The 22,040-nt window shown below is 48.8% G+C and overlaps 1 protein-coding gene across 1 annotated transcript in view; it reads left to right on the forward strand.

The window, feature by feature from the left end:
- Window positions 1-22,040, forward strand: part of TRIO (trio Rho guanine nucleotide exchange factor) — a 5,246,815-nt gene that overhangs the window by 4,551,548 nt on the left and 673,227 nt on the right. The window contains exon 52 of the mRNA XM_086965300.1: window positions 13,185-13,347. Coding sequence (XP_086821426.1) covers window positions 13,185-13,347 — 163 coding nt within the window. The remainder of the gene's footprint in view (window positions 1-13,184; window positions 13,348-22,040) is intronic.

The following is a 22,040-nucleotide window of genomic DNA, read 5'->3' on the forward strand; positions in this document are numbered from 1 at the left end:
TTTTTACAATTTCTGCCCCTTTCCAACTTTCAGGGATTGGCGTTCAGCCACTATAGAGTTACATAAAAAGTTAATGTATGGCCCTCATACTTCCACATCGTGTTTTAATAGATCTCCAGGAATCCTATCCGGTCCTGGAGCTTTGCCCGCTTTAATAGCCCCTAGTGCCTGCATAGTCTCCTCTATACTAAAACTTAATGGCACTATGCTCAGCTCTAGATTGTACTCTGGATTTTGTGTGGGCAACCCCTCTTCATCTTCTGAGTAAAGTTTAGCAAAATGGTCGCACCAAGTTTTTTCATCTAAATAAACGTCCTTGGGTGATCTACCCTTTCTGTTCCCTTTGGATATTAAGCTCCAAAAGGTGCCTTCGTCTCTTAATTTGGCTGCTGTTAGTAATGTATGTAATGTAATGTATAGGCATTTATATAGTGCACTACTTACCCGGAGGGTCCCAAGGCGCTTCGACCGCTGCGAAACCCTTCCTGGCTTCCCTGAGAGATGGTCCCTTAATGGGTATCTCCAGGGTGAGACCAGGCATCCCCGGCGGTCTGGTGGGGCCGTTAGTGAAGATGAGGCAAGCTAATGCCCAGAGTTGCCGAGTGTGATCGCTGATCAGAGTGGGCACCGAGGCGAGAGAATTATCGAGTCCGCTGACCCTGGTCCAGAAACCTGCCGCGCCGGGAATCGAACCCTGGTCCCGGGCCGTCCTCTGCTCTCGGGTCTGCCGCCTCTAACCAGTGAGCCACAAGTGAGTCTTCCCACAATGCATAATCCCAGATTTTTTCCGTTTGGGTCAAAATTTTATTATAAGCATGTCTACATTCTCTTACAGAATGGGAGTTTTTAGTTTTAACAGCCTGAATGAGATTGGACTTTGCTGTGCGACATTCTTTATTGTACCAGGGGTTGGCAACTCTAAGTGGTTTGGGGTCTTTTCTCTTTTGCAAGCTTTACTCAAGAGGGGGCCCAGAGCATCAACCAGTTTATAGTGTAGATCTAAGACATCCTGGCTTCCCAATAAGGGTTCCTTACAAGATGTGACAGTATCAGAAAAGGTATTATAGATATTTATCATTACATCTTCTTAATGCCAGAATATAAAAAGAATCATCTTGAAACACTGGCCACTACTAGCTCTAGAAGAGGACTTCCATGGAATTTTCACTCTCAACCCACGGTTCGCATATGAAAGAACCAGAAATCTCAAAGAATTGTTGAAACCAAAATCCACCTCATCTCCTAAAATATACAAAGGTACTCTACCATGTCACAATTGTGGGAACTGCAATTCAATCATTAAAGGAAATGAAATCAATCATCCATCAAGTGGAACCAAAATCAAATTACAAGTTAATGGCACTTGTGATAGCACTAATTTGATTTATATGTTGAAATGCCCATGTGGACTTCCATATGTGGGTAAAACATCAAGGAAAATTAAAACTCGATTAACAGAACACCGAAGCTATATCAGATTAAAATCAGCTAAATCTACAGTGGCAGTACATTTCAATGAACATCAACATAACCCAAGCCAGTTAAAATATTGCATAGTTGAAGTGGTACCTATATTGCCAGGAAGAGACAATGACCAACACCTTTTGAGAAGAGAACTTTATTGGATACACAGACTTTCATCGACCGTGCCGAGAGGATTAAATGAACGGCTTGAATTTAGCTTAACAAACCAAAATACCCACCTTTTGGATCTAGAACGCGTTTATCATGAACATTAAGTCCATTCATTTTCATTTGTTTATATTGTTTTTAATATATTCTATTGTAAGTATCAGGAATGTAACACATCAGCTGTTATGTACACGCTTATATTTACCAGGTATATACACATCATGTTACAATTGTTACCTACACCTGTCACTTTGTTCCCTTCCCAGCACACATAAGGTTTTCTATATTTTCACTTTATCGCGTGATCATGTGATCAGCCGCTCAGCCTATCACGGGCGAGACATTCTTGTTATAGCACACAGGAGGTGCACTGGATAATTACCGTTTTATTCCATATTATTTTCGCTATCTTATGCCGACCTTTGCTCGGATTTATACACACCTTGAAAGATATTATTTTTGTTTAAGCACACTCGCGAGCACACGCGACGATGTTTTAGCCAATCAGGGCATGGAAGACATTACCCCTATCACATGACCTTCCACATCCATTTAGAGCACAACATCCAACGTACGAACATCGTCGGAATCCTGAACATTTCGAATTCACGAGCGCGGAACTCCATAGTCTTTCACTTTCCGGTAAGCTATACTTTCTTGAAATGGACACCTCCCGTCCATTTGGATATACCGCGTTGAACCGCTAACTTGACCAGGCTTAAACCTTTTCTTACAGGCTTGTAGTAACTTGCCAAAAGAATCGGATTCACACTTGTATCAGGTTAGAATGGCCATATAGTAGCCACTGCATGCTACTCACTGTCAGAACGGGAGCACGCGCTTTCGAATAGTACTGTCGCACTAAGTGCTCACATCTTTATCCCCATCGTTTCATGTATGGCACCTTTGCGGACACATCCAGTTCACGAATTCTGTTACCCTTCGTGTCACACCGTGATTTATTCACACCCTGATATGCATGATGATTATACGTATTATACCCGATGACTCACACTGGAATCCCCCTCTCACCCTTATGCATGACGACAAATGCGTTACACTTTATTAACCTGTGTATCACATGTATCTTGAATGAACAATTGATTTGACATTGTACTTGGTCGCTTTCAGAAAACCACACGGCCCCTGAGGAAGGGCAAAGCCCGAAATGCATTGGGCCACTGGGCCACTTGCTTGAACATTATGAAAGCAATAATGTGATGAATCTGCAACAAAAATAATAAACAAAAAGAATGAAATCAACCACATATGAGAACCTTGATTACCTTTTTCGAATAAATTAATGAATGATTTACTCGAGTGCCCTGGAGGGACACTGATCTCGAGGGAAACAGTGCAATTCACAAAATAGCATAGGAAGACATATAGGTCCCCAATGGGGGGCAAAACTATATACTAAAATAGTGGAATGCAGAATAGGTACCAAAACAGGACAAGGACCAAGGTTGAAGGACCCCAGTGGAAGCAAGGAACCACCCAGGGTGAGTAGCCTGAGATACCAGGCCTCCCAGCTGCAGAGTGGTTACTCCAGGTCAGACAATAGGACAACACAGGTAAGTCACGGTTTGGATTTTAGAGTTCTGGGACCCTTCCCAAAGGACTACGAAGAAACCACTTGGAGGAAGGAAGGTTGGAAAGTCACCCCATCCATGAACACCCAGAAGAGATGGATACCTGTACCAAGGAGCCTGGGTGCATAGGGGTGAAGTGGTGTCAGAAACCTCTATAGACGCCCATGGAGGGTCGTGGAAGTTCTGCAGCTAGAGCGTCTCATGGACCTGGCCAGTCGAACCAGGATGAAGAAGCCAGATGAGCAGAACTTGAAAGCAGAGGGAGCAGAGCCCAAACACCCGGAGGTGACCAGGAGGCACAAGAGCACAATAAACAGCCCTTGTGAAGCTTTGGGCTGAGATGTGATGAGAAAACAGTAGTTGTGGGGACCTGGCGACCTCGTAGAAGACCAGTTGCCTCTGACAAACTGTCCCATGCCGGTCGATGGGTGCAGGAAGGTCAGTGGCCGGCGGAACCACCAACAAGCCTTGGCAAATGCAAACAACGGTTCGCTGGTGAAGTTGAAGGAATGCAGAGCAGCAATTTCTGAGGGATTGACCGAGCAAGGGTAAGTCAGGACCAGCCCTCAGCAATTTGGAGAGCCAGAAGGAATTCGGATAAGCCCCCTTGAGGACCCTCTGGCAGCAGGCACAGGAGGTTACAACGAAGCCCCAGCAGCACACAGAAGTAGGAGCCCCATGAGATAAGAGGTGCCGGCAGGAAGATGTATTTGGAGTTGTGCAGTGCTGGAGGCAGGAGCTTGAAGAACTTCTGTGAAGAGAGCCAACAAGCCTTGTCAATGACAGACAGAAGCAGTGCACAGGGAGGCGGTCACCATTGACTGGAGAGGGATTACAGTCTCCCCACTTGCAGGGAAGACGGGTCAGGCCACTGGAGAACCAACAACGCACCACTTGTGTTGGAGAGTCAGAAACATGGGACAAGAGGATCAGCAAATCAAGTCCTCTGGCATATCCTTCGCATTGAGCAAGACATCAAGTTCTCACCTTTGTCCGGTGATTTTTACATATGGCGATATTTCCTCCCCCTTCAAGAATGCATGTCTCAAACCTTCATGAATCAATTCTTGATTTCTGATAGAGGAATGAACCCTGTCTGGCACATGAATTCTTTGCTAGTCATCTACTCATTTTGAAGAGATTGCCTCAAGCAGCGTTGACATCTCTCTACATGATTAATTATTATAGACGCTAAACAAGGTCATCATTTTCCTGGCCTAACAGATGCCCTAGTGGCTGTTCTGTGTAGCAAATAATACATCCATTTAATATGGTTTTCATAATGCTCTATAATGTGGTTTTCCTGATGAAGGCACTATGTTCGCCGAAACGCGCGTCCACATATTGAAGAACCAGCACCACATTATCCAATTCATGTAATGTTTGCTTTATTTATTTTATTTATTTATATTCTTATATAGCGCAGTATTCGACCCCCGAAGGGGTATCTCCGCGCTGCGCTATTGCTAGAAATGCCCAATCAGGTTTTGTAGTCTGTGAAGTAATTAGGAAGTCGAAAATAAATATGTTTTGAGAGCCTTCCTAAAAGACTGGAAATTAGTATTTTGTTTCAAAGTGAAAGGGAGTGAGTTCCAAAGAGTGGGGCCTTTGTGGGAGAAAGCTCGACCTCCCTGCCTAATCCTCTTAATCCTGGGGACCTGAAGTAATAATTGATTGCTGGAACGCAGCGAACGTCCAGGACAATAGAAGTTCAGCTTTTCAGTCAGATATTTAGGGCCAGAGCCAAAGAGACTTCTATGTATTGCGCAACAGATTTTAAACTTAACACGTTGCTGGACAGGCAGCCAGTGGAGTTTGTTCAAAAGGGGACGTGAGGAGGTCCTAGGCAAAGCGTTGAGAACCAGTCTAGCCGCGATGTTCTGGGCAACTTGTAGTCTATTGAGTTGTTCCTCATTGGCTGAGATGAGAAGGCCATTACAATAGTCCAGCCTACTGACTACAAGAGTCTGGACAAGTGTCTTTCTGTGGCTGTCGGGCTGGAATGTAAACACACGCCTTAAAAGTCCAATGACACGAAAACAGGATCCGGTAACCTGACTAACATGTTCTTTAAGCAGTAGTGCCTGATCTAATCGCACACCAAAATTCTTTACAGTCTGTTTAGGGCTTGGTACTGGCCCTAAGTCCAGAGGCCAGCATTCTGGAGACCATAGGAGGGGGGGCCTCCCCGAACAGCATAACCTCTGTTTTGCCTACGTTGCATTGGAGGCAATTTGAGGCCATCCAATCTGATACTGCCCTCATACCATCCGCAAAAGATTTTTTTATTGCAGGTGTGAGGGACTGAAAAGGGAACAAAAGCTGTGTGTCGTCAGCGTACGACACCGGGGTGAACCCATATGTTCTCACAGTGTCAGCCAAGGGGGCCACATACACATTAAAGAGTGTAGGGCTTAGACATGAGCCTTGTGGCACTCCCTTGGTGAGCTCCCTTTAGATGGAATGGAGGGAGCCCAATCTGACTCCTTGTGAGCAGCCTGAGAAAAAGCTCTCCAACCAGGACAGAGCCACACCTCCTATGCCCACCTCCCTCAGACGACCGAGAAGAATCTCATGTGACACTGTGTCAAAGGCAGCGGATAAATCTAACAGCACCAGAATCATAGAGCCCCCACCATCCAGTGCCATCCTGATGTTATCGGTCACGGAGAGGAGGGCGGATTTGGTGCTGTGAATGGGTCTAAACCCAGATTGAGAGTAGTCTAGACCCTCCGCTGCCTCGATGTATTTAGACAAATGTGTGTTCACATGTTTCTCTGTCATCTTGCTAAGGTATGGCAGGAGGGAGATGGGTCGGAGCTTAGAAACGTCTGTCCATGGAAGTGCTGTGTTCTTTCGAATGGGATTCACCACCACTTTCTTCCACTCTATAGGCACCTGCCCCTCCCTGAGGGAAAGATTTATAACTGATTGGATCTCAGGTCTAAGCAGGGTACTCAGGGAGGCAACCATTTTGGCAGGCAGGAAATCACCAGGAGACCCCGATTTTATTTTGAATTTGTGTGGTTCGGTATGTGTTCTAGTTTATGTACTCTCTCCATTTATTGTGATGTTTCATTCATTTATGTGAATATTTATATGTACATGGTGTGATAACGAGATCAAAGATTTAGAGTTACCGGATTCTTAACATGTATATAATTCTTGGCTACCATGATGTCGGATTGTCTTGTCATTGTTAGTACATGTTCCATTAAGTGATTTATGAATTTCAGGCCATCTTTTTAATATTTTTTTTTAATAAAAATTAGATAGTTTTAAAATTGATTGTTACATTGAGTTTACTTTTACCAATGTTTACATTGAGGTCTGTTTCAACTCGAGTGACCTGCATTTTGCTTAGTGATTTTATATTGCCAAATGTATTTTCCCTGTCCTAGGAACGTTTATTAGTTACAGGGGGTCCTTATTTTTGCATTATAACTAAACCCACCACCTGTGTTAAAGAGCCAGAAGATGTCCGTGGACAAGAGGATCAGCAAACCGGTTGTCGACGTTGGGGTGCCTGCGGATGCAGGGAAGTGACTCCTTCACTTCAAGTGACATTTCTTCAGGCTAAGTCCTTGGCGACTCAGAGGATGCACCTCCATGTAGTTGCAGATCTTTAAAAAACCACAAGGACCAAGATGCAGCAGGATTCTTCCTACCTCTTGTCGTCGGTCCTGGCTTAAAGAAAAGCAGAGTTCCAGTGTCCACCAGCAGAAGGGTCTTTGAACAATCTTCAGATGATGAACCCTCGATTCCAGAAGTTGTAGGAACAAATCTAGGAGCCTACCGTTAGGGGAGCCCTTAAGTAACCCCAAAAGGGGAAGAACCTCTTCTGTGGCAACCCATCTATCAGAGGGAATGCTACTCTGATGTCCTAGACAGTCAGATGCTCCCAGGGGCCCAGATTCAACATACCAGAATGAAGTTGCCATCTGGAGGAGCTTTAGAGCGCCTCCCTGGGGAGGAACTGGCCAAGGGAGTGGTGACTTCCCTGTCCTTTTGCAGCAGAGCGAGAGCCAACTGCTCCTGAACTGGGCAAAACTGGTTTATGCATGGATGGCACCTGTAGGAAGGTGGATACCTGACTATGGTTACCCCAGATTTTTTGCCTAGTGTTTAGCTGGTTTTCGACTTAGTTGGCCTGGGATCCTGCTAATCAGGGCCCCAGGTTATCTGCTCTCACTGTAAAATGGACTCCATGTACTTTAGGTACATACCTAATTGGATGTTGGGTCACCTTATGAGCCCCTGTATAGTGTACCATAGGTACCCAGGGCATAGGTGCAACCAAGGCCTACAGCATGAATTATGCCACCCCTGTCTGGCCATCCAAACTGACACAACTGGCTGACCACTCAGCTGGGGCAAGATGGTGTAATCACCCTTTGCTTTAGATATGGTATACCTATATCTAACCTTATATATAGACACATATGCACCTATAAGTCACTCCTATTGCAGGCCTTAAAAATCCTGAAGGCAGAGTGCTTGGTTTTATGTGAGATGAGGCTCTAGCATGAGCTGAGCCTGTCTGCAGCTTTCCGATCCATGTCCTTATAGCTGTTCTATGATATAGCCATACCATATACTCTTAAGTGCATTATAATCCTCTCGATTGAATGCTAACTTTGATTTGGCTTTATCCAAACATGTCGTGTAAAGTGTCATACGCTTTGGAATACTACCCCCTCGCCAATTCTGGCGACGGGGGTAGCATTCCACCCTTCTAGAGGGAGAAGACATGTTTTTCCTATTAATACCGGTTAAAGTTAACCAGAGCCTCAGCCTCACAAAATGGATGTTGCTGCCACAGACACAAGTCTGACCTCCTGCTGCTGGGAGTCCTTCCAGCAAGGGAGGCTTGGACAATAGGTTTCCTGTCTTGGGAGGTGCTAGCACCACCCCAGACAGGCCATAGTGTATTGGGGCAGGGAGGGCTGAATGAAATGAGACACTTCCTGGGGCACACAAGGTGTCCCACGCATAGTCCGGTTCAAACCGGTGCTGGGGCACTCCAGCCCCAGCTCTGACACGAAACTGGACAAAGGGAAAGGGGTGTAACCACCCCCTTCTCTGGTCCCACCCATAGGAGGGACCTAGCAGGTAATCCAGCCCCTCTGATTAGTATATAGGTAGGAGCTGAGTCAAGAGACTTTAGATTTATCCTGAACTGAAACTTGAAACGAAACTCTGGACCTTCGACGATCTACTTCACAGAAGACGTCTGAAGAATTTCCCTTGTGGTCAAGGAGTGACCACCCTGTCCCTACAGGCACCATCCAGCAATCTGCGGTTTACTTTGTCGACACTCCCGCCGGAGCCCGAGCACAGAGTCTGACAAGAGCCAGACTTCCAGACTTCTTTGACCCCGATCCACAGTCCACTCAAAGCTGAGACCCGTGGAGGCGTCGAAAGACGTGGGACCAGCCATCTTGAAAAGCCTGGTCCTTGCTACTTGTGCAGCTTCAGACGCACCCTCGAAGTTGTGCATTGGGGATTGAGAAGCTCCAGCCGCGAGCATCAACTGCACCGAAGATCAGCCCTCCACACTCCACGAGTTCTGCGTGGGGCCCTTCTGCATTTTCCTGCTCGACGCGTCTGTCCGGTCGCTTGCCCGTTGGCTAGTGGCCTCTGTGACGAAGAACCTTCGAATCTACACCACTGGCATGGTTGCTCCAGGCCTGCCCTTGCTTCCCTGTAAAGGAGAAGTCCATCAGACCTTGCTGGTCTGATCAACAAGCCATCTTCGGTTCCTGCGTGGGTTTCCCTTGCCAAGGCTTGTTGACTCCAATCCGGAAGCCGACAACGCTGACAGCGTGAGCCTTCGTGGGACAGTCCGTATCGAGCTCCTGGTCGTCGGTGACACCTCCTGGTCCACGTGGCTGCAGAGACAAGCTTCACAACATCACCTGATTGCTACGCGACATCGCCTGGTTCCTTCCTGGTTCCTTCCTGGTCACTGGCTAGTGACCCAGACTCGGTCTCCTCTGCTTTCAGGTACTCTTCATCCTCGATCCGCCCTTGGATCCAACCGGACACTTCCATCCTGGTCGCCTGCAGCATCTTTCTTCACTGCTCCATAGGATTCAGCTACGAGACCCGACACACTTTGACACCTATGCACCCGCTTCCTGTGGGTGAGGTAACGCGAGTACTCCGGTGCTCCTGTGGGTATTGACTATCCTAGTGTCCTAGTTTTCAGTAGCTTTCTCCCAGTCGATCCGGAAGTGCCTTAAAAGAACTAGTTTCCAATTTTTTTGTTCCCATTCTAACTCTATGGTAACTTGCGTGTGTGTTAAGACACTGCACACGCCTCCCGCGGGTCTACTACTTCCTAACTCTTGGTAGTACAGCGTAGCCCCAGTGATGCCCTAGGCCTATCCGTTGTTCGTGACGTGGTACTTATACCACTATTTTAGTATATGGTTTTACGTGCCCCTAGGGCTCTACTGTATTTTGTGCAACTTATTGTATGATAATTTAGTATCTTGTTATGTGCTTATGCCTCTGACCTCATAAAGAGTTCAGAGGGGTTGTGTTAGTAATAAATACATATATATTTTATATATAACCTGTGTGGTGTCCTTTCATTTGGTATTGAAGGGGTTACATATGGTAAAACAGCTGGCTTCACATGCCTTCTTGAGTTTAGCCTAAGACTGCTTTGTCCATGCTACCACTAGGATAGCTGGTCTATAAGATTGACTTTACAACCATCACCATAAGGGTTCTTTGGACTGATACAGGGTGCCCACTAGAATAGTGGACATCACATATCAGGCCAACTTCTCACAGCACCAAATGTGCATTTCAATGCAGCCTGGTGGCACTCGGAAGCGCCCCCACCCTGCCCATTCTAGACCACCTCGCCTTCGCAGGAAATTCTTTGTTCAGCTTCCCCTGCCCAATTGAAGCTCATCAGCAGGGGGGGAAGAAACCTGTCTAAGTCGGCAGCAGTGTGGGCTGGGAGTCAGACTCTGTAGGACTACACAGATAGGTAGTTTAGGGGTCCTCTAAGGAACCCCCCAATACATGGTATCCTACAACTAACAATGAAATCTGTGTGCTTTTATGAATTCAACATGTTTGATACCAAACATGACCAGGTTCAGAGAAGCCCATATGTAGTTAGACTTCTCGACTTGCCAGTGCCAACTACATACCACCTTATAATAGCAGCCCCGCACTTACACAGCCCAGAAAATGGAGGGGTACCTGTGGGTTACTTCTGGTCTTGCAGGGGTAACCACACACTTAGAACAGTGCTTCGTCCCCGTAGACTTAAGGGCCTACTTAGTGGTGACTTATAGGTTTAGGTATAGGCTTTACTTTAACGTGAAGGGTGCATGCACCCTGGCATGCATAGGGCAATGGCATCTCTGCAGACACAGTTTGCATGGGCTCCTAAGGGTGGATGCTACAGTCCATAACCAAAGTACTTACCAGCAAATTTAGAGGAGAGAACACAGTCACTGGGGTCCTGATTAGCTGGATCCCAGTGGACTACAGTCAAAACACACGGACCCCCAGGCAAAGAATGGGAGTGTCGATGTCCGAAAGATCCTAGTTTCCTACATACATACCGACCTAATTCTGATTACCATTTCAATTGTGTGGGAAGAAGTACTTTAGAGAATGTAGGTAAACATGTAGATTTTGGGGACCATATACCCACCATAATTTAGTTATATCATAAGATCCAGTATGGAATGGTTAGAGTAAGATTCTTTGTTCTGGAAGAAGCTCCTTTAGGTTTTAAAAATATATTGTCCAGTTTATAAATATTATATAAATTAGTAAATGGGATTTGTTCTATAGTTGTTCCTAAGTGATTGCCCTAAATATTCCCTTAGAGGACCACTCTATCCTGTTCATAGTTTGCCCAGTCACATTGATGAACCAGTTACTTACCTTTGGTAGGGCCATATCTGATAGAGACTACCTACCTAAAGACTACCTACCCGCCAATCCCTTACCAACCCACCGATCCGCCCTGTTCTGCGACCTGAATTCAGAGTTAAATGATTGCGCACCCTTTAAGGACCCTAGCTTAACACACAACCGTGTGCTTTGTGGCGCCATGCTTCTGGTGTGGAAAGTCGCTAAAAGAAACTGACGTCAGCGAGATGGAGTAGTGCCTATAAATGCACCGCAGACGTCACTTTGGGTGCAGACGATACCAACATTTTTCAGATTCAGTCTGACGCTTGGAAAATATTCTATGGTAAGGAATCTGTGGCCAGAAATAGTCTCTACCCTTAAAATCCTCCCAACCCGAGCAGAAATCCAGTCTCCGCTGGACTACAGTTACCTGTCCCTTCCCTGGGCAATAACTCTGCTTTTGGGCGACCAAGCTTTAGTCTGACAATTCACCCGGATCTCCCAGACTTGGGTGCAATTTAAAGCCTCAGATCCCTGTCTCTGGTGCTGCACAGTGGCGATGTGAAGAGACTGGGATACCAACTTGTCCCATCAGGCTTCTTCAGCTGGGGTGGCCCTAACAGGTTGTAACCCAACTGATCCTTGGAGTCTCTTGTTTTGCCTGGGATCCTAAGACGACTCCTCCATAAGCAGGGCACAGCAGACACAGTCCCTCTCTTCTGCTTGCCACCAGGATCTGCAGGTGTGGTCCATGCCAGTGGAGCCTTTCTTGGCCAGTTCCAAAGCGCTTAGAGACCCCTGGGTGATAAGGCGCTATATAAATCCAATATACAATACAATACACAGTGTAGCAGAGCACCACTGGCACACAGAACTCCGATCGTGTTTGGCCTGAAAGAAGTGCCGAAGGAGGACACCCAGGCAAAGAGAGGCTGCTCCTGCATGGACTACACCTGCTCAACCTAGTGGTTAGCCAAGGAGAGGGACAAGCCCAAAATCTTTAAACAGCCACCAACCACTGCAGAGAAGAGGACCCGATGCTCAAAGGTGCACCCAAAATCACTGAGCCTGGGAGAGTCATTAGAGAAGAATTTGGCTGTTATCGCGATACCGGGCGACTGGTAGTTCAGTGGCAACTGGACTTCAAGGGATGTCGACCCTGTGGCCAAGACTACCTCTCCCGCTCCATGGACCAAGAAGTAGCCACAGAAAGATCCCCGTTGACTGCATTGCATTCACAGCATCCTTGAACAACTTCAACATTGTGTATACCTTGCATAAGGACCACTTCCATAGGAACCTATAGCAAAGGATAAACAGTGCCCGGAACGGACTGAAGTCTGCTTCACCTGCTGAGGTCACTGTTTCTGTGTACCTTGCAAGTTCCCCTGTCTGATTGAGTTACTCTAACCGACCTCAATACAACTACCCAAAAGCTTTTGCTCATGGAGTTTCTAAGAGTCAAATTTGTTGAATTTGCCAATGTTTGTTTGTGGTTGAGTAAAACGTGTATATCTAAGGTATCATGTAAAATTAATATCTACTGAACCCTCCAGAGGATCTGTTTCGTTATGGTGTCTACAAATAGATAAGAATACTGCCTATGATTTTTAAAATGTTGTCGGGTTTCTAGTGTGTCACGTTAATTTCTTCTTCAATTGTTTTGGTGCTGTTTAAATGCTTTACACTTGTTCCTTTTTGTAAGCCTTGCTGCTAAGAGCCACAGCTGCCCAGGGTTGAACTAGACCTACTTGTCCTAACGGGGTTGATAAGTGTATTACACGATGTGTTTGCACAACCACAGCATATAATACAACCCTTATCCTCACAGGATACAAATTACATTCTCATGTGCTGTCTGACATATATTGTGTAGGTGAAAAAACACAGAGTAGTCTTTATGCTTTGACTTAAGATTAATACAAATACTGAAATTAGTTCAGTGATTCAGAAATGACGTGACGTGCTAAAAAATTGTGAGAGGATGTTACTTTTGTGAATGCATATTTTATTAAGACCAAAGGTGTATTTGTTTTTAGCTCCGTTCAAGCAATTATCTTTTTTTACCAGTGGCTCCAGTATTTACATTACCATTAAGCGAAGTAGCATGTGAGATTGGAGAGACTGTCCTTTTCAGATGTAAAGTATGTGGTCGCCCTGAAGCTTCAGTTACATGGAAAGGATCAGATAAGAACTCGCTGACCAGTGACGGGCACTTCTTTATTGAATACAGGTATTGAAATATATTTTTGCTTTTTCTCTGCGATTGAAACAATGTTTTAAGTTGTAAACCAGAAACTAAATGACATTCACCCGATAAAAGTCAATATATCACTTACCTCCTATACCGGGTAAAAAAAATTGAGGACATGGTTTAAGTAGGGCTCCTGGTTTTATGGTATTTATTTTTTTGCCATTTCCGTTTAGTTTTTGCTAATTTTATCAGTATTTATCCATATTTATTTTGGGTTTTGTGGAAAAATTAAGCTGAAATTTGCATATTTCCACATTTATGTAATCAATAAATATGCACTCATGCTTGAAGGTCTGCCAGGTTTCAGTGCTGTGGGCAACCGCAGAAGATAAATCAGTGCACCTATATGAAAAAATGCCAAGTTCAGTATCAGCCTTGTTCATATCTACTGCTGTTTAAGCCTCATTACTAAAATACCTTTCTTTTCTATCCCTTCTTATCTATCAATCCACGCATCTATTGGCTTGGCAGTCATGGCAGACAGTATTTAGAATTACTCAAATAGCAACCCAATTTCCGTTTTTATCCACATTTAAAAATAAATACAGACAAGAAAATTAATGTTTTCTGTCAGTATTTATCAGTGCAAATCAGTAAAAACAGTATACAGGGAGCGTTAGTTATAAACAATGGAATTGTTGGCATTTAGAGCATGTTTTGTTGAAGATCTCTTGCTGTTCTCTATCCTGCCATCTAGTGTTGGTTTGGAATATTAGAAATAGTTTTTCTATCTGATAGAAACATCGAGCCACAGATTCCTTACCTTTGAACTTCCAGATCGTCAGGCTTGATCCATACATTTTTTCGTAGCAGTACACCTGCACGCCGGTAGATGGCATGGTTGACTCCCCGTGACGTAGTCTGCGACATGTTTGTCGTCGTCGTGACATCCGCGTCATCAATATAACCATCACTCCAGCACGTTGACATCAGTTCTTTTCTTTCCGCGCAAGCCAGCGTTGATCTGTTGAAGAGAGCTTCCCCGTGTCATTTTTTGACAGACTTTTTTTCGGCTTTTTGTCAACTCCGTTGGTGTTTTTAGGGATGTTGAGTAAGAAGACTCCAGGATTCAACTGTGAGGGGCCTGTCACCGCACCATGTCAGTTATGGACCCCCATTTGGTCTGTCTGTGGTGCCTGGAGCGCAACCAGGACTCCAAGTCGTGCTCCGACTGCCGGGCCGTAGCACCAAAGGCTTTCAGTGAGCGAATCCTAAAGTTTCGCGCGGCCCTGCAACCAGCACCGCAGAGGTCGACTCGCCGATCTCGGTGGAGAGGACGGTCCGAGCACCGATCCAGTGATTCAAAGTCCTCTTCGTCGTAGTTGTGTAAGAGACTCCACAAAAAGGACAAGAAGCCGAAGCGTGCTACGACTTCACCCCGCCCATCTTGTGGCATGGCGGAGTAGCCTCGGCGCTCGAGGCCTGGCTCTGTGGAGCCGGTGCATGGGTCAGCTCCGCGTTCCTCCCTTTCCGGGGCCGGGAGTGACCCCCGCCGAGCTCAATGGATTTTAAGAAGTCATGTGCATCATATTTGGGCAGCCTAACCCGGTCGGTGCACCTTCGGGTCCCGCATAATCAGAAGATGGAGGGGCCCCCAAGGTTCCTGTACCGGTGGTTCCAGAACCACGGCCTACAAGTCGATCCATTCCCGGATCCGGACCAACGCCAGTCACACCTCCACAGCAACCTTCCTCAGCGCTTCGTTGCCGGGGCCTCCCTAATCCTCATTCACAACAACACAGAGCCAGTTGGTCATCTTCCGACACCGATGCCGACGGAGCTGTACGGTTCCATGCTGTTCTCTCTGCTCTATTCTGAAGGGTATGGGATGGAGGAAGAGGATTGGGAGAGGGGCAGGACCCCTTAGAAATCCCGCAAGTCCTGGACTGGTATGAGGAACTGGGGGAAGCCAGTAGTCTGGACACCTCCCCAGACTCAGGCATGCTTTCTCCTCCTACCCAAGCTATGGAAGAGGGAGCAACTTTTGCTATGGTAGTGCGCAGGGCTGCAGAGGTCCTTGACCTGTAGCTTCCTACGGTGGCAGACAAGACAACGTCGTGATGGAGGACCTGCAGCCTGGGGTCTCGAGCTCGGATCCCTACTGCCTTTCAATGAGGCCTTCTGGGGACATGATCCAAACCCAGCACAGGGACTCCTGTGAATAGGATAATTGCCCATCACCACCACCCTGCACCGGGGGACCCACTTTTATTCACCACCCACCCTGCTCCCTAAAGCTTGGTTGTCCAAGCTTCCACTTCCCGGGCACAATCCCTCCTGCACCCCCAGATATGGAATCCAAGAGGCTGGAAAACTTTGGGAAGACAATTTTCTCTTCCACCAGCCTAGCGCTACGGTCTGTGAACACCGCATGCCTCTTGGGCCCTTATTCCCATTCTTTATGGGATACGACAATGCAAGTGCTGCCCAGAGTTTTGAAGGAGGACCGGGTGTCACTTCTCTCAAGCTATATCAGATGGGAGAGACACAGCTGAGTTAGCCATCAGATGTGGCTTGCACACAACCGACACACTAAGTAGAGCAATTTCCACAACAGTGGCAGTTGGTCGCCACGCCTGGCTGAGATCATCTGGTTTTTCAGTGGCTGCTGCCCTTGAGTGCTTTAAGGACTCGCAGGCTACAGCCAAGTCTTTGGGCATCACTACTGCCCCCAGGGCTTCATCCAGTTCTTGCTCCTTTCGTGGCTACGGAAGGAGCTACCAGCTGCACCAACCCTATTGCAGCCAGAGGGCCCTGCAAGTTCAGCAATCTCTGCGGGGCCACAAAACGGCTCACCCCGACCTCGTGGGTCAGGGCACCAGAAGTCGAGCCAAGCCACCATCCCCTCTTCCACCACAAAGCCCCCCTAGTCCGATTCCAAAGGACCATTCTCGGGCAGTTGGCAGAATACACCATCACTTTCACTACTGACAAAACAGCACAACGGACAAGTGGTTGCTGCAAATAGTCCAGAAGGGCTACTCCCTCCCCTTTGAGACTTCTCCTCCCTCAATGCCAACAGCATACGATCGGCTGATGGAGGACCACCTTATTTTGTTCTGCGAGGAAGTCAATGCTGTCTTGGCCAAGGGAGCCATAGAGAGGGTTCCCGGGCCCGAAGTAGACAGGGGTTGCTATTCTAGCTACCCCCTGGTCCCCAAAAAGGACAGAGGTTTTTGTCTATCCAAGACCTCAGAACCCTCAATTTCTTCCCCAAAAAGGAGAAGTTCAAGATGCTCACCCTTGCTCAGCTCCCGTCTGCCCTGGACCCATGAGACTGGATGGTAGTGCTGGACTAGCAGCATGCCTACTTCCATATCCCCATCCTGCCTGCTCATCGTCGCTACTTGCGGTTCACGGTGGGCCACGAGCACTTTCAGTCCACGGTGCCCTCCTTAGGCCTTACCAGTGCCCCTTGGCTGTTCACAAAGGAGATGGCAGTGGTCGCAGCTCATCTGTGCAGATCTGGGGTCCCAGTCTTCCCCTTTCTCGACGACTGGTTGTTGAAGGCGGGCTCGTCCCAGGCAGTCATCTCCCACCTCCAGTTGACAGCTAACCTCTTGCATTTGCTGGGGTTCACTATCAATGTGCCAAAGTCACACTTGACTCCCTTCAGTTGCTTCCTTTCATCAGGGTGGTTTTGGACACGGTGCAGTTTCGGGTCTATCCTCTCGAACAGCGAGTCCAGGATATTCAGGCTATGATACCCATGTTTCTGCCTCTATCCTGGATTTCGGTGAGACTGACTCTGAGGCTGTTGGGCCGCATGGCCTCCTGCATCCTGCTAGTGACTCCTGCACGGTGGCACATGCAGGCTCTGCAGTGGAACCTAAAGTTCCAGTGAGTACAGCATTGAGGAAACCTCATGACCGGGTTCAGGTTTCAGAGGGCACTGCCAAAGATCTGCATTGGTGGCTGACGGACCGCGAGTGGTTCAAGTGCACCATCCAGACCTCACAGTAGTGACGGACACATCTGAAAGAGACACGTTAGTGATAGATTTCTTACTTTAGAATATCCCCAGGTGTCAGACTGGATCAGGAAAGTTTTTCGTCAGCAGTACCCCTGTGCATCAGTAGGTGGCGTTGTGCGGCTCTGCGTCAGTCGCTGGCTTTGTAAGCGCTGAGATAACGTCATGGAGACTTCTTAGGCCCCACCCATGCACGTTGACGTCAATTCTTTTTTCCCAAGCCAGCAAGCGCAGATCCGGTTGGAGCACGCACCCTAGTCACTCTTTGACTAACTTTTTGAGACTTTTGTCTCTGCTTCTTTTGAGTCTTTCACTCCTGGTGCCACGTAGGGATGCCTGGGTTTAAATCCTGCTGGGCCTGTCGCCGTACGATGTCAGTGGCTGACCCCCATGGAGTCTGTCTCTACTGTCTGGAGTGCGACCATGACCCCTGTTCATGTTCCGACTGTCTGGCCATGGCTCCGAAGGCTTTGTGGGAGTTGTCGCGAAAGCTGCTGGAGGCCAGGCAGTCGTCTCCGTGCTGTTCGAGGTCCAGGGGTCGCTCGAGAGACTGACAGCGGAGCCATCATCATCGCTCCTCAGGGTCAAAGTCTGCACCCTCGGAATCGGATAAGGGGTGTCACAAGAAAAAGTAGAAGAAGCGTGTTCGCTCTCCGACGTCCTCCGTCGGTCTCTGGACGCAGACGAGGGGGCTAGGGGTCCTTCCCCTGCGACTCCGTTGGAGCCTGGGAGTCCTGCGGCCTACCCGCCCTATCTGGGTCCGTCGGCGTCTCCGGCCCAGGTGCAAGAGTTTCTTGCCGCCATGGACCGCCTTTTAAGGCCTAAGGCTCCCGCTGGCGCCTTCGGGCCCTGCGGTCCTTTTCGAGGGCCCTTGCTTGGCACCGGCCCCAGCACCGCAATGTCCTCTGCCGGCAGCTCCGACAGCACAGGGTCATCTGCCGGCGACTCCAGCACCGGCATCCCCTGCGGTTCTGTTCCCACTGCCGCCATGGGTTCCGTTCATCCCACCTCTGACCTTGCCCGAATTTTCGGGCAATTTTGCTCCGGCTTGGGACATGGAACCGGATCGGCGCCATTCCCGGCCTGTTGGAGCATTTTTTTTCTGTGCCTCCCCCGCCACGGGCTGTGGAGGAGGGGGATGACTGGGAGGGGTCGGAGCACCCTCTTGCACCGCAGTGCGAGTCTGAACATGATTGAGCGGAGGACTCGGAGGATGCAGGTGGCCTTGACCGCTCCTCTGAGCCTGGATTTATGTCTCCTCCCGCTATCATGGAGAAGGGCGCCACATATACTGTGGTGCTCCGTAGTGCAGCTGAGGCCCTTGACCTTGATCTACCTACTGTCACTCACAAGACCAACCTCCTTATTGAGGTGCTTCAGCCGGCGGCAAGTTCTATGGAACCTCTGCTCCTGTTTAATGAGGCCTTGACAGATGTTTTGATGGGCACCTGGTCTAGGCCAGCCACGGGGGTTCCTGTGGATAAGAACGTGGCTAGGCGTCATCGCCCGGCACCGGGTGACCAGATCTTTTGGATGAATCATCTGGCTCCGGAGAGCCTGGTCATTCAGGCCTCCACTTCCCAAAGTGCGTCCCTACCGCCCCGTCGGATAAGGAATCGAAAAATCTGGAGCAGTTTGGCAAGAAGTTATTTTCCTCTGCCAGCTTGGGGCTGCAGTCAGTCAACACTGCATGCCTCTTGGGCCACTACTCTCATGCTGTGTGGGACACAGTTGCCCAGACACTGCCCCAGTGTCGGGAAGAGGTTTGGGCTCTACTTTCCCAAGCTGTTGCGGAGGGGAACGATGCCGCGAAGTTCGCCATTCAGTTTGGGCTGGACACCGTGGACTCTTTAAGGAGAGCGATCTCCACAACAGTGGGCCTGTGTCACCATGCCTGGCTGCGGTCCTCTGGGTTTTCGGGAGATGTCCAGAGTTCCCTCATGGACATGCAGAACCAAAATCAGCGCAGGCGTGGAGGCCGCCGTGACGGCACAGGGGGCCAACGGGCGGGTCAGGAACGTCACTCGCTTCCTCCGCAAGCAAACGTTCAAGATGCTGACTCTGGCTCAGGTCTTGGCTGCCCTCGACTCTGGAGACTGGATGATTGCGTTGGACTTGCGGGACGCATATTTTCACAACCCCGTCCTGCCGGCCCACCGGTGTTACCTGCGATTCATGGTAGACCAAGAGCATTTTCAGTTTGCCGTGCTCCCCTTCGGCCTTACCCGTGCCCCTCGGGTGTTCACCAAAGTGATAACAGTGGTCGCAGCTCATCTGTGCAGGTCAGGGGTGTCAGTCTTCTCCTACCTCGATGACTGGTTGTTGAAGGCGGACTCACCCCAGACAGTCGTTACCCACCTTCAGACTACGGCTGACCTCCTGCATTTGCTGGGGTTCTCCATCAACGTGCGGAAGTCACACCTGAGTCCCTCTCAGATGCTCCCCTTCATCGGAGCAGTTCTGGATTCGACGCAGTTTCGGGTTTATTCTCCTGAGCAACGAGTCTGGGATATTCAGGCTATAATTCCCATCTTTCAGCCACTATCCGGGGTTTCAGTCAGGATGACGCTTCAGCTCCTGGGCCTAATGGCCTCCTGCATCCTACTGGTGCAACATGCCAGATGGCATATGCAGGTTCAGCAGTGGGACCTGAAGTTCCAGTGGGCACAGCATCAGGGCAACCTGTCCGATCTTGTCCAGATCTCGGAGGGCACTGCACGACAATTGCAGTGGTGGCACGAATCACAATTGGGTCAATGGCAGATCCCTCTCCCTTCCCCAACCGGAGCACACAGTGGTGATGGATATCTCCCTTCTGGGTAGGGAGGCCACTTGGGAGAGGTGGAGATCAGAGACCTCTGGTCTCCGGCGGAATCCCGGCTCATTATCAACCTTTTGAAGCTTCGGACGATCCGTCTTGCACTGAAGGCATTCCTTCCCTCTGTCCGGGGAAGTGTAGTGCAGGTGTTCACGGACAACACCACTGCCATGTGGCATTGCAACAAACAGGGAGGGGTGGGATCGGTGGACCCTATGTCAGGAGGCTCTGCACCTCTGAACATGGCTGGAACATCAAGGCATCACCTTGGTGGTTCAACACCTGGCAGGTTCTCTGAACGCCAGGGCAGACTAACTCAGCCGCCGTTGCTTGATGGATCACGAATGGCGTCTGAACTCGGACGTGCCGCAAGGTCTCTTTTTGCAGTGGGAGAGCCTTGGCTAGATCTATTCACCACCGAAGAGAACACGCAGTGTCATCAGTTCTGCGCATTGGAATTTCCAAGGCGGCACTCGCTTGGCGACGCTTTCCGTCGCAAGTGGAGTTGTGATCTGTTGTACGCCTTTTCACCTACACCACAGCTACTCAGCATGACGATCGATCCCCCAATCCGACTGCCTCTTCGGTTGGATCTTCTGTCGCAGCAGCCCGGGACAGTCCTCCACCCGAACCTGTCCAGCCTCCACCTCCATGTTTGGAGATTGAGCGGCGACAGTTGACTGCTTTTGATCTTCCTCCTGAAGTCTGTGATGTCATTCTGGCAGCCAGGCGTCCCTCCAGTAAGATGGTATACGCCTGCAGGTGGAACAAGTTTGTGGCATGGTGCACAGCGAAGGCTGTGGATCCCCTTTCCTGCCCCTCTTTCTGAGGTCCTTCTGTTCCTTCTATCCTTGGCCCAGCAGGGCTCTGCTCTGGGCACTATCAAAGGTTATCTTTCGGCCATCTCCGACTTTCTGCGGCTTCCAGATCAGCCTTCTCTTTTTAAGTCCCCGGTTGTTAACCGTTTTCTCAAAGGCATTACACACATGTTTCTTCCCATGCCTTTCATAATGCCTCAATGGGACTGAAATCTTGTCTTGACTTATCTGATGTGCGCTCCCTTTGAGCCCCTTCATAACTGTCCTTTACGTCTTCTCACTCTAAAGACTGCTTTCCTGATAGCATTCACCTCTGCCGGAAGAGTGAGTGAGCTCCAAGCTCTTTCTTCTAAACCTCCTTTCCTTTCTGTTCATCCAGACAAGGTGGTTTTAAGGACCTGTCCTTCTTTCTTGCCAAAGGTTGTCACGACCTTCCACATCGGGCAGGCCATCACTTTACCCACCTTCTTTCCGCCTCCACATCCTTCAAAAGAGAAAGTGAGGCTCCACCTTCTGGACCCAAAACGGGCGTTGTCGTTCTAGCTGAAGCACACACAACAGTTCCGGGTTGATGACCAGCTCTTTGTTGGCACTAAAACAGGTCGGGCTGTGCACAAACGAACCATCTCCTGGTAGGTCGTTCTGTGCATCAAAGCATGTTACTCCTTGGCTAAGAATGAGCCTACTGGGGCGCTGCCTGCCCATTCTACCAGGGCGACTGCAGCCACTACTGCCTTGGGACGCGGCGTTCCCTTGCAGGATATTTGTCAGGCAGCTAGGTGGGCCTCGCTGCACACGTTTAGCAGGCATTACTGCCTTGACAGTCAAGTCCGGAGAGACAGCTTCTTTGGCCGTTCTGTTCTCCGTGACTTTTGTGAGAAGTTGGCCTGGTATATGATGTTCACTATACTAGTGAGCACCTTGCACCAGTCCAAACAACCCTTATGGTGATGGTTGTAAAGTCAACCTTATAGACCAGCTATCCTAGTGGTAGCATGGACAGAGCAGTCTTAGGCTAAACTCAAGAAGGCATGTGAAGCCAGCTGTTTTACCATATGCAATCCCT

The sequence above is a fragment of the Lissotriton vulgaris genome, chromosome 4_1 (assembly GCF_964263255.1).
Source record: "Lissotriton vulgaris chromosome 4_1, aLisVul1.2, whole genome shotgun sequence".
NCBI classification, from domain to species: Eukaryota; Metazoa; Chordata; class Amphibia; order Caudata; family Salamandridae; genus Lissotriton; species Lissotriton vulgaris.